This window comes from Mauremys mutica, chromosome 13, assembly GCF_020497125.1.
Source record: "Mauremys mutica isolate MM-2020 ecotype Southern chromosome 13, ASM2049712v1, whole genome shotgun sequence".
NCBI classification, from domain to species: Eukaryota; Metazoa; Chordata; order Testudines; family Geoemydidae; genus Mauremys; species Mauremys mutica.
This window is the reverse complement of record NC_059084.1, coordinates 38,332,085-38,344,748: the sequence shown is the minus strand read 5'-3', so window position 1 is coordinate 38,344,748 and position 12,664 is coordinate 38,332,085. Positions and strand designations below refer to the sequence as shown.

At 51.7% G+C, this 12,664-nt stretch overlaps 2 protein-coding genes across 2 annotated transcripts in view; one reads left to right on the top strand and one right to left on the bottom strand.

Moving 5' to 3' along the window:
- Positions 1-420: 420 nt before the first annotated feature.
- Positions 421-7,860, bottom strand: LOC123348587. Its single transcript, XM_044986152.1, has 2 exons — positions 7,840-7,860; positions 421-1,466 (listed from the first exon to the last, which is right to left on the bottom strand). The coding sequence occupies exon 2, from the start codon at positions 1,443-1,445 to the stop codon at positions 744-746; it is 702 nt and encodes a 233-aa protein (XP_044842087.1). The 5' UTR covers positions 1,446-1,466; positions 7,840-7,860; the 3' UTR covers positions 421-743.
- A 558-nt stretch (positions 7,861-8,418) lies between these two features.
- The window catches only part of LOC123348235 (histo-blood group ABO system transferase 1-like), a 52,824-nt gene continuing 48,578 nt past the window's right edge, over positions 8,419-12,664 (top strand). Inside the window, exon 1 of the mRNA XM_044985720.1 lies at positions 8,419-8,462. The gene's annotated coding sequence lies outside the window, so the exon portion shown is untranslated. The remainder of the gene's footprint in view (positions 8,463-12,664) is intronic.

Here is a 12,664-nt window from a genome sequence, read left to right as displayed (position 1 = left end):
AATAAAACGAGAGCGGAGAAAGGACCCCCAGAACCCCCTGGCTGATCAGACCAGGCAGCAATGCAGGAACCTTTCTGAAGTCTGTTCAGAAAATGTCTGTTTATAAAGGCAAACCTGGGCAGCTTCCCGCCAGTAACTCTGATTGGCTCCCCCTCTTACAGGGAGGAGAGAAGGCAGGGAGAAGACTGCAGGCAGCCACAGGCATGTCTGGACAAGTCCTGTGCAATAGGTGACTCAAAAGCACATGAGGTCTATGACTCATGCCCAGGATCTTAAAAACACAATAGGTCTTGCAGCTCTGGACATTGCCTACCCTACACCAAGCCCAGGTTTTAACAAGGTGATAACAGGACTAACCCTTTGAACAGGGCAGTGGTCCCACTTAGCACAAGTGGCCATCCCTTTGAGAAGGGTATGGTAAACAATTTAACAGCCAGGGAGGAGCAGCCACAGAGGAGAACAAGAACAAAATGGAGTAAGGGGACAGCTTTAAGAAACAAAATGGAGCTGTAACAGACATGCCCCCCTGGCCGACTTGAATGGGCTGTGAAGGGGATATCCCATGCAAAGACCAAAAAAAAAGAAAAGAAAAAAAAGGGTGTTTTATAAGTCGTCGTCTTCGTAGTATGGAGGTGGTGGTTTGCTGCTGTCCAAGGGGATGGAGGAATACCTCACCTGCAAAGGCAGGGCTGACACAACCTTACGAATTAGCTGCTTGACCACTGCCATCCCCAACAAAAAGGCTACAAGAATAATAGCAACAGTAATAAGCCACTGCTCAATGGACTGGGCCCAGGATCCCACTGCTTACGCTCCTTACGAATCTGCACGGCGAAGGAGGACAGTTGGTCAGCCACGGCTGAGATGTTGTTCCACCCAGGCTGAAGGTGCAGGCAACATTGTCCCTTAAAGCGAGGATCAGGGTCCTCTAAGGCAACACAAAAGTCCTTTTGTAGGATGGTCTGGATCAGAAGACGGTTCTGCTCGGCGTAGCTGGCCAGGACTGTGAGAGCGTCGCTGGTTTGACGAAACCCTTCGGCTGTGATGTTGGTGAGGGCCTCCAGACCAAGTGACAGTCCACGGATTTGCTGTAAAGTTAAACTGTAGGAGAGGGGGTTAAACGCAACAGGGGCGAATGAGTTGGGTTTCCGGTCGTCACTGCTGGTGTTGCAGGTGAACAGTGGTCGATGGACCCAGTCTGTGTTGTTGCAGGCGGAGGCTGGATGCTGTGGGGTCAGGTTCGTGAGGGGGAGGAACTTCCAGAGGAAAGGGGATCCTCCATCTGAGGCCTCTCGTCTTGTGCAGGCGACACAATCATGTGATGAGGGGACATCTGACAGGTTTCCGATGAGGACCTCCTGCAGGGCGTAGGCTTTTAACCAGGCAACCAGGGGGTTTTCTCGAGGTGGGGTGGCAATCATGGCAGCTGATTCCTGTGAAGACATAAAAGAATAGGGGCGCGGGTGCTGGTCGCCACCAAGCACCCGGCCGTTATCTGTTTTTTGGCTGGGAAGGTTCTAGTTGCTCTTCCCATTCCAGAGCTATGGCCAAGGCTTTTTGCTGCTCACTGTTGAGCTTACGCACAACCTCCTTAGTGAGGCCTTTATGCAATAAGAACCCAAAGATTTTGCGTTCTGTAAATGAATGCTGTGAGTACTGGGGCCTGGGTTGTGAACTGGTATGTGGTGGGGGTGGACTGGCGTGTGGTGGGGGTGGACTGATGGGTAGAGCTTGGGCTGAGGGCCATCTTATTTTCTCAAGGGCTTCATAGAGTCGCCCAATGGGGCGCCTAGCATACCCCCTTAGCCACAGAACTGCCCCGGTGTCAGGGGTGGTACTGCTGTCCATGGCTAAGTCAATGGCAGCTTCGTCTATAGGTATCTCGGTGGGGTCAATAACATGCCTGAAGGCATTGACCTGGTTAATCTGGGCCTGAGTAAGTCCAAAAGGGTGTTGGGTAGGGGACCACAACATGATGGACCCCCTTGCGATAGCACATCTCAGGGAAAGGATGTCCTTGACGCTTCCTCGGGGGACTTGGATCCCTTGAAGGGAGTGCTGTAAATGGAGGAAGGCCAGGGCTGGGGCAGTCAGGGGCCATGCGGTGTTAGATATCACCAGGCTCCCTGGGAGACCCCTGGACCAGCTACTGGTCCTGGCTAGTACTATGCCCTCTTCCCTATCCACTAACTCCTGTCCATGTTCCAGGGCCAAGCGGCCTAGCCACAGTAGTGGTGGCTCATTGGCCCCCCTAGCGGTGTCTGAGATGAACTCCTTCATCTCTGCTTTGGAGCGGGGTCGGAGTTCTGTCACCTGTGTGGTGTTGCCCTGGTCATCAAACTTTATACGACTGATGAATACCGGCAGGGCTTCACCAGAGGTGACAGTGGGAGCAGGTTCATGGGCTTGGGCCTCTAGAGGGGCTGAAGGTAGGGCTGGGTATAGTGGGGTTTTCTTGAGGGGAGATGAGGCCTCTGGGTGAGTATATGGGGGTGGTTTTTCAGGGGATTTATTGGGACTGGGCAGGCTAGGGGTCAGTGGTGGTCCCTCCTGGCTAGGCTGGCTAGTGGCCTCCTTGGCCGAGGTCATTAGGGCCCCATGGAAAACAGTTAGTTTATCAAGGGCCTGAGCCAGGATCTCATAGGTAACTGTGGCTACCTTTTGGGGCTTATATATGTCATGCCACAGTTTTTTGGGCTTTCGAATTTCATCCAGCTTCTGCACCAGTTCTGTTAATATCTGGTGGGTGGGGGACCCCTGCTAAATTCAAGGTTCAGGGGCAAGCTTAGATGGGGCCCCCCCGCAGGCTTTCATGACCCTTCCCACCTCTCTCCAGAGGCGGGTGGGATCTGAATCTGCGGCTGGCTCTCCTGCCTTAGTGCAGACTGGCCGGAGGCTGGAATCAGCAGGGCTGGCCCTGAATGTGGGGTGGCAGGTTAAGAGGCACCCCACATCAGTGAGCCCCAGGTGGGTGGTATACACCCTGGAGCTCTGGCCTTTGCCAATAGTACAGACCCATTCTAGGGCCTCAGGCTGCTGTTTACTTTGCAGCAAGTGGTATTGTAGGTGGTTGGTCTGATCTTCCTCTGTCCCAGAGGTCTTGGCCTCTTTCCAGGGACAGGGAGGGCAGTAATTGTTACCCCAAGATCCTGTTCGTGACGCCATGTCCCTGCCCGCAGGTATATGGGATCTTGGGGGACAATTACTGCACTGGTGGGGTGCAAAATAAACTTTATTAAGCAAATGCAAAAACAGGGAAAATTCAATAGTGAGGGGTATGGGGTTTGTTAAGGTAGACAATTGGGGAGGGGTTTATTTTGGTGAACAGTATAGGGGGTTTCAATAGTGGGGTACAATACCAATTGTATACTTCAGTTCAGTGATGAGCTGCCAAAATACTAACAACCGGTTCCCTCCTCCTCCTCACCCCAGGAGGGGTCATGCCCCCTCCCGGGGGACTCCTGTCCCATCCAACCCCCCCATGTTTCTTGACAGGCCCCCCCCGACCTATGCCCTATCCACCCCCCTTCCCTGCCCCTGTCTGCCCCCTGCCACCCCATCCAACCCCTTCTCTCATTCCTGATGGCACCCGGGGACCCCTACCCCATCCAACCACCCACCCCTTCTCTCTGTCCCCTGACTGTCCCTGGAATCCTTAACTGCCCCCCCTGCCCCATCCAACCCCTGCTCCTTCCTGATTGCCCCCCGGGACCCTTGCCCCCGTTCAATCCCCCTGTTCCCTGCCCTCTGACACTAATCACTCCCCTGCCCTCTTCCCACACCGGCTCCCTGCTCCCTTACCCTGCTACCTGGAGCTGGGGGCCCAGCTGGGCTGGGGCTGGGATCGGAGGCACCCAGCCCACGTCGGGGCCGGACCAGGAACCGCGCCCCCGGGCTGACCCGGGGCGAACAGGAGCCGCGCCGCCGGGCCGGACCCCAGGGGCCGAACAGGATCCACGCCGCCGGGCCGGACCCGCACCAGCCGGCCCAGACCCCGGGGACCAGACGCCGGAGCAGCAACCGCGCCGCCCGGCCCGGCCCCCGGGGTCCGGCCCCCGGGGCAGCAACCGCGCCGCCCGGCCCGGCCCCCGGGGTCCGGCCCCCGGGGCAGCAACCACGCCGCCCGGCCCCCGGGGTCCGGCCCCCGGGGCAGCAACCGCGCCGCCCGGCCCGGCCCCCGGGGGCCGGCCCCCGGGGCAGCAACCGCGCCGCCCGGCCCGGCCCCCGGGGTCCGGCCCCCGGGGCAGCAACCGCCCGGCCCTGCCTGGCGAGGTCGCAGCTGGACCCCGGGGGCCAGGAGCTGCGCCGCGCCGCCCGGCCCCAGGGACCAAGGTCCGGCCCCGACCTCGCTGGGCAGCCCAGCGCCTGGAGCCCTCCACCCGCTGGTGCCCCCGCCCCCAGCGCAAACTCACCTGGTGGAAGCCTCTGCTTTCTTCTCAGCCCTCCCAGGCTTCCCACGCAAACAGCTGATTCGCGGGAAGCTGGGGAGGGGGAGGAGAAGCCGGAGGAGCGTTTAGAAGACGAGGCGGAGTGAGGTGAGCTGGGGCTGGGGGGAAGGGCAGGGAGCTGCTAGAGCGTTTATTAAATTTAAAAGCCCTTTTGGAACTAGTTGTTCCTCCAGGAACAACCGGTTCTAAACTGGGCTTCTAAATTTAACAACTGGTTCGCGCGATCCAGTGCGAACCGACTGCAGCTCACCACTGCTTCAGTTGGTAAACAATTAACACTGAAGTATAAAAGTAACAGGTAGCTAACAATTTCTATGTAAAAGGGTGTGTCACAGCAGCATATAACCAACTAACAGTTATGGAAAAATATGTTAAATAACAAACAATTTTAGGTAAAATGTGTCACAGTGGTGTAAATGTAGAATGTGAGGTGTATCAGAGAGGAAAAAGTCACCAATGGGGTTTTGTGCTAGAACAAGCAGGCTTGGAAGACACAGAGAACAAACAGGCTGTAAGTTTAAGCAGCAAGGGGTCTGGGAAGTTCAGAGGGTGATGCAGACGTGGGGGAAAAGCAGCAAAAACCTTATCTATCTTCTAACTTAATCAAACTTATATAAAATGACAAGCAGCTTCTACAAAGTAACAAAACAGGTACAGAATACAATCAGGCAATGACTTTTTAAATCTATCTTAACCAACGACTAGGCAAAATAACAAATATCACAATTCTAAGCAAACCAACAAGCAGCTATATGGAGCAACAAAACAACGAACTATAGCAAGGCAGGTGAGACTTACAAGCTTTATAATCTTAACAAACTATGACTTATTAAACTAAAGAAACAAAACCTATGGTGCACCTTATGCTATGGGGAAGTTACAGAGGGCAGAGTGGTATGTGCCCAGAATACATCTCCCAAGGCAGCCCCCAAGGAAGCCAAGGGAGGTGGCTGCAGCAGTGGATACAGCTGAAAACAGTGAGCCCAAGGCAAAGCCCACAGGAGCAGAGCTTAGCAGCAGCACAAACTTACTTTTAGTGGCAAAGTGCCACGGAGTTTAAGAGAGAGGTTTTTAAAACACAGACCAAGGTTTAGCTTGAGTCTGTGTGCTGGGGAGACAGAGCCAGCAGCTAAAATAATAAAATAAATGTACAGAAAGTTTTACAGAGGGATTCTTACCAGCCCCCAAGGCAGCAGCAGAGGCAGAAGCAGCAAGAACATCAGAAGGCTTGGTACAGTCTAGATAATCAGGAGATCTCTCAGGCAGCAATTCGTTCTTCGTGGGGGGGGGGTTCAAAAAACAGGGGTATGCTCAAAAATAAAGCAAGAGCAGAGAAAGAACCCCCTGGCTGATCAGACCAGGCAGCAATGCAGGAACCTTTCTGAAGTCTGTTCAGAAAATGTCTGTTTATAAAGGCAAACCTGGGCAGCTTCCCGCCAGTAACTCTGATTGGCTCCCCCTCTTACAGGGAGGAGAGAAGGCAGGGAGAAGACTGCAGGCAGCTACAGGCATGTCTGGGCAAGTCCTGTGCAATAGGTGACTCAAAAGCACATGAGGTCTATGACTCATGCCCAGGATCTTAAAAACACAATAGGTCTTGCAGCTCTGGACATTGCCCACCCTACACCAAGCCCAGGTTTTAACAAGGTGGTAACAGGACTAACCCTTTGAACAGGGCAGTGGTCCCACTTAGCACAAGTGGCCATCCCTTTGAGAAGGGCAATGGCTCTTGTTAAACAACTTAAGGGGCCCTCCCTTTGAGAAGGGCAGAGGCCATGGTAAACATCTTAACAGCCAGGGAGGGGCAGCCACAGAGGAGAACAAGAACAAAATGGAGTAAGGGGACAGCTTTAAAAAACAAAATGGAGCTGTAACAGACAAAAAGAAAAGTGTGTAAAATTAAACTAACTATAAAATTAAACCAAAATAAATTTTAAATACAGGTCCATGCAAATACTTTGAGGGTATTAAATTTTCATGATGCTTTGTTATGTTTGGGAGCCAAAGGTGGAAACCTGTTGAAATTGTTTGGTTAGCACTATGCATAAGTTGTTATTTTTAAACATTTTTGCTATCACATTCTTATAAGTGCAGACAAGTTTAGAAGTGCAAACAAGTTTTTAAAAAACAACAACAAATGAGATTATAAAAACCCAAACAAGAATTTGACATTTTGTTAATATTATCTGTACCTTAATGTTGAGGTTTTCCCTTACATTTTTTCTTTGACTAAAAACTTTAAAAAAAAACTTAAAAAACAAAACAAAATTGTGATTAATAAAAGAAAATTTTGTTTGCAATTTCATTATTTGTTGAGGCAGAAATATATGTACATATATTTATAACTGAGACCTTGTTGAACTTTGGGAAAAAAAGGTATTAATAATATTCTGATGGCTATACCGCAACCATAATATTAAAATAGTGTGGTACCACATATACATATATTTTAAAAGGGTATAAAATTGACTTTTGTTGCAACAAAATAAAAATAATAAAAAATAGTCACGTAACACATACAACACAGGACAATGCACGTGACATACAGGACAAACTTACAATTAAAAACAAATGACACCAGAATTCTATTCATAACTATAGAAAATAAGGCAAACAAAACCAAAACATTAAAAGGGTTAAACATTTGAATAAAACAAGTTATTACCTTACTTAAAACTGTTAACAAACATATTTTAAAATATATTAATATTTGCCAAATTTATTGTATTAATTTGGTAACAAGGAATTTTGCATTCCATTATATTTAACATTATTTTAAAACTCTGCTCTATGGAAAAAAGAAAAGCCCATCTTTCAAATATTAGTTAGTGGTTAGAATTAGAAGCAGAGTGTGAATTTCTGTTGCTTGGCAACCATATCTTCAAGAAAGTTAGGAATAATTCCAGCTGTTGCATTCCTGAAGGTGAAAATAATTAATTTACTGGATTTATTTAAAGTAAAGTTTTTACCTTGTCTCCTTTTTGTTTCTTGTGTTGTTCTGTTTTCAATCGCTTTATCTTTTGGAGGTTTCTGTAAAAACTATAACTTTTAACTTTTAAACAAAGGGAGAGGGCAGAAGTGAGGAGAGGTGGAGGAAAAGGGTGGACGGGGGCGAAGAGCAACCTAGGAAGGTAGCAAGACCTGAGCCATGAGAGATTAACTGTATCAAGGTATTTGAAAGTACGGGCAGCAGCGGCGAGTTGAGCAAACTGAGACAGCATATAAAAGAAAAAACTTAACTGGTATATAAAAGTATTTGAGAAAGAAGGTTCTATTTTTAGATATGAGCACCGAGTATGGTTCCGTGGCTCAAAGGAGTTGGGAACCTGCACAGTTGGGACTGTGCCCCTGGTTTTTATCCTGGCTTTGAGAGGAGAGTGGGGGTTATTACCTGCTCTTGTAAAACCTGAATTTGTTCCCCCAGCATCTGTTGCTTTTGTCTGCATGCCAAACAGATGGTGGGCGTGCCCTTTTTTGCTGCAGTTAACTGTTTTGGAGCAACTCCCTGCGTTAATGCATCAATTCTAGATGTTAACCTGCTTAATTTCAGTTTTTACTTTGAAATTCCTTTTTATTCACTCCCCTGCGATCGAGTCGCAGCTCCTGTCTCCGAATGTGCTCTGTGAACTGTTCCATATTTTCCTTCAATTCCGTGACAGTATTGTGTGCTACTTTTTCCGTTTGTGCACTTACTTGTCCTGTTCTGACAGGCACCAGTCTAGGTCACGGTTTAGGTTGTACCACACCTGGCTTTTATCATAAGGTGGTGGTTGCACTGCAGAGGACTGTAGCAGGGTGGACCCTGCTCCTGCCCTGAGGGGTTTTAAAGCAGCCTGGCAGGGCTTGAGAGCTGCTGCTCTAGGCTGGGCTGATTGAGGGAGTGGCTGCAGGTGAGGCCACACCCCAATCAGGCCACAGCTGGCCCCTATAAAAGGCCAGGGAAGACAAAGGCCCAGACAGTCTTCCTCTGCCTGAAGAAAAAGAAGGGCCTGGCTGCAGGGAGCGAGAGACAAGGTACCTAGGGTGAAGCAGGGCTGGGGAAAGGCTGGGGAGCTCCAGCCTAGAAAGCCCCAGGCTGCGGCCTAGCGAAGGGCCAACTGGTACTGGGGGTTGCAGAGAGCAGCCCAGGGGTAGGCCAAGGCAGCAGGTCCAAACCCTCCTTGCCAGTGATGAGTAGGCTGATACTGCAGTCTGCCCCAGGGCGTGGGGCTAGACAATGACTGGCAGTAGCCAAATACTGAGGCAAGGTGGGGATAGAAGGTGGGGGTTTCCTGGGGAGGGGAAACCCAGAGAGAAAGGGGTTACTGCCAGGGGGCAGCACCCCATGTAAGAGGGTACCGGGTCCAGGGAGGGACACGGGGGCCAGAGGACAGGCGGATCACCAGCCTGCAGAGGGCACTCCAGAGCTGGAATAGAGCTAATTCCCGGAGTCACCAGCAGGAAGCGCCACGGGGGTGAGTCCAACCTGTCTACAAGGACCCTGTTTCATCTTTTAATTTTATTAGGGCCACCTTTTTCCACTTCTGTCCCCATTCTTCCGGCACAGGGGAGCTACCTGAAGCCTGCTGTTGATCACAAATATTTATAACTGGGGACGGCACATGTATTTTTTGTAGCCTTGCAGCTGTTTCCAATGTTTTATTCTGTTTCTGTGCTGGTTGTCTCTGGGCTGCTTGCCACCCTGCAAGGGGGGGTGGGAGCATTCCAGGGCTTTGTATCTTCTTTTGATTATTTTAACTCTTTCTTTGTTACTGCTATTGCCGCACTAATTTTGTGCATGCTGTATTAACCATTTAACAGTCCTCATTATAATTTGCAATATTTTACATTTTAAGACTACAGTCTCTGCCCTAGCCTTACAAATGACATTACATGTTTTTTCCCCATTATATTTTTTAAAGTCTGTGGGGATTTGCAGGGAGGGGTTAAGGGGGTTCCCTAGCTCGTGGTTTTCTGTCACGTTAGATCGCGATTCCTACAGCAGACAGCTCGCTTACTCACCAGATCAGCGGTCGGGGTCACCGGTGTTGTCAGACGCCACCAGTGTGGTGCTCTGCTCTGTTTAATGTTGATAACAGTCGGCCGCATGCCTGTTCCCTCTGTGTGTTGCCCCGGCTCTGCGCAGATCTCTGACACAGCAGACCACAGGACAACCCCCAACGACCACAGACTCCGATAAGGCACGAAGCACCCAGTGAGGTTTATTGTCAAACGAAACAGTCTCTAGCTCCCCGGATCAGATGTCTACAGTTCTGCTAGTACATATGTGCTCCCCGACAATGGACTCAGCTCAGTCCATGGCGGGACACTCCACTGCCCCCTAGGCTGGACAAAGACGTCCACTCAGGCGTTTTTATACCCAGGTACAAACAGGTTACACATCATTGAACGCACTGAGGAACAGCCCCTCTCTGCATTAGGGTGTTGCCTTTCTCCTGGTACAGGTTGGTTCAACCAAATAAGTCTATCCATCATGCTGTCTATCCATCGTATTGTCCTTTCTTATTGCCTATCCATCATATTGTCCTTTTATACTGTCTTTAGGCTGGGTCTGCCTATTCCTTGTTATCCGTGTGGGATGTGTTCGTACCCGGCCATTCTGGTGCCATCCTGGCACACATTCTTTTAGCAGCCTTCCTCTTGCCAACTTCTGTGAGCAGGGCCTGCCTCTGGCTCACGGCCTAACTTTGCTTTATGTTAGCAACGTCTTGACCATTACTTCAGGCCTCAGACCGGGCCTCTGATACCAAAGGTTTATGTCTCAGGGCCTCATCTTACTACATCTGGTTCCGCAGAGGCTAACCTCACAGAACCAAGATGATAGGTTGCAATTGTTTGGCGGGGAGGGGTTCTGTGTTGAGGACAGCAAAACTAATGTGAGTTCTTGTTGCCCGCTTCCTCCTAGCACAGGACATTTATTCTTCAGGTGATCAGTGGAATTACACTGATAGTACCCTTAGGGCTCTTCTACTTTTACAGGAGATTTGGGATGGGGGTTAGAGGAATGTTTTGGGGTAGGGGAATGTTTAGGCCTCCAACCCCCTTCTCTCTTCCCAGGGGCAAAATGGGATTCGCCCTTCCCAACAGTTTTAAACCCCTCTTTCTGTGGCCTGCCTTCAATTGATACCTGATTGCTAAAAAAGCCATCTCATCAGAGATGAAAGTAAGCCAGTATGATCCGGTATGGCATACCGGCAAGAGCCAGTATGCCGTGCCAGACTGGACTGGCTTCTCCGGTGGTGATTCAAAGGGTCTCAGGGGTCCAGCCACTGCGGGGAGCCCTGGGCCCTTTAAAGCGCCGCCAGAGCTCCAGCAGCCGGGCTCGGGCGGGGATTTAAAAGGCTCAGTGCTCCGGCCGCTGCAGGCCGCCATATCACCACATGGAGATTCCCCAGGTTGGGAATTGGAAAAGATGGTCTGGCTGGGCTCTGCCCGCTAATTCACCTCCTGCTCCTGGCGAGTGGTCACATGGGGCATTTAATTTGCTTCCCAAAAGCCCTTTGAGCCCCATCTGAACTGCCCACTGGGCACAGCTTACATCTCCCTGGAATAAATCTTTGCAAAGAGCCACGGGCAGATCTCCATGCAGGGGCAGGTTTCCACTTGCATCCTCCATACCGTGGCCCCCACCGTACCAGGAGCAACACCCGGGTTTCCTCCTCAACGCCCAGCCCAGCAATGCTGAGAAAAGCTTGGGAACATAAGAGAAGCTGGTTTGAGGGGGTGGGGGTGGCAGTTCAGGCACTGCCAGGGCACATGGCCCCAACTGGGCTCATGCACCAGACCCAGTGTCTCCAGGAGACGTGCCAAGGTTCCAGGCAATGGGGATTCGAAAGCTGCTCTGAAGCGGAGCTGACACCTACCCCAGCCCCAGAGGCAGCGATCTGGCTGGGTAGCCAGCGACCCCTCCCTCCAGGGACCCCAGCAGCTGAATCCACAAGGAGGCAGATTGTGTCTCAGTCCAGCTGCCCCGGTCCCTGGGCTCAGCACCCCACAAGCCCAGCGCTGCCTTGGGTCCTGGATTCGGCCTGGGGCACAGCTCTGGTCTCAGTGAAACTGGTTTAGCAGGAAATGCCAGTCTCCTGCAACCATGGCTCTCCCAGTGCCAATCCCTGTGAGGGGAGGGAATTAGGTGTGTCAGTGACCTGAGGATGCCCTGAGCGGCTGGTACTCTCCTTGCCCCCAAGGATGGGCGTGCACGCACGCACGCGCGCACACACACACACACACACACACAGCTCTCCTGCTACGTAACCCATGTCCCAGACTCCTCTGCATCTCACCCTCAAAATCCACTCTAGGTTTTGGGATCCAATGGAAGCTGAGGCTGGGCACTGCGGGGAGCCCTGGGCCCTTTAAAGCGCCGCCAGAGCTCCAGCAGCCAGGCTTGGGCGGGGATTTAAAAGGCTCAGTGCTCCGGCCGCTGCAGGCCGCCATATCACCACATGGAGATTCCCCAGGTTGGGAATTGGAAAAGATGGTCTGGCTGGGCTCTGCCCGCTAATTCACCTCCTGCTCCTGGCGAGTGGTCACATGGGGCATTTAATTTGCTTCCCAAAAGCCCTTTGAGCCCCATCTGAACTGCCCGCTGGGCACAGCTTACATCTCCCTGGAATAAATCTTCGCAAAGAGCCACGGGCAGATCTCCACGCAGGGGCAGGTTTCCACTTGCATCCTCCATACCGTGGCCCCCACCGTACCAGGAGCAACACCCGGGTTTCCTCCTCAACGCCCAGCCCAGCAATGCTGAGAAAAGCTTGGGAACATAAGAGAAGCTGGTTTGAGGGGGTGGGGGTGGCAGTTCAGGCACTGCCAGGGCACATGGCCCCAACTGGGCTCATGCACCAGACCCAGTGTCTCCAGGAGACGTGCCAAGGTTCCAGGCAATGGGGATTCGAAAGCTGCTCTGAAGCGGAGCTGACACCTACCCCAGCCCCAGAGGCAGCGATCTGGCTGGGTAGCCAGCGACCCCTCCCTCCAGGGACCCCAGCAGCTGAACCCACAAGGAGGCAGATTGTGTCTCAGTCCAGCTGACCCGGTCCCTGGGCTCAGCACCCCACAAGCCCAGCGCTGCCTTGGGTCCTGGATTCGGCCTGGGGCACAGCTCTGGTCTCAGTGAAACTGGTTTAGCAGGAAATGCCAGTCTCCTGCAACCATGGCTCTCCCAGTGCCAATCCCTGTGAGGGGAGGGAATTAGGTGTGTCAGTGACCTGAGG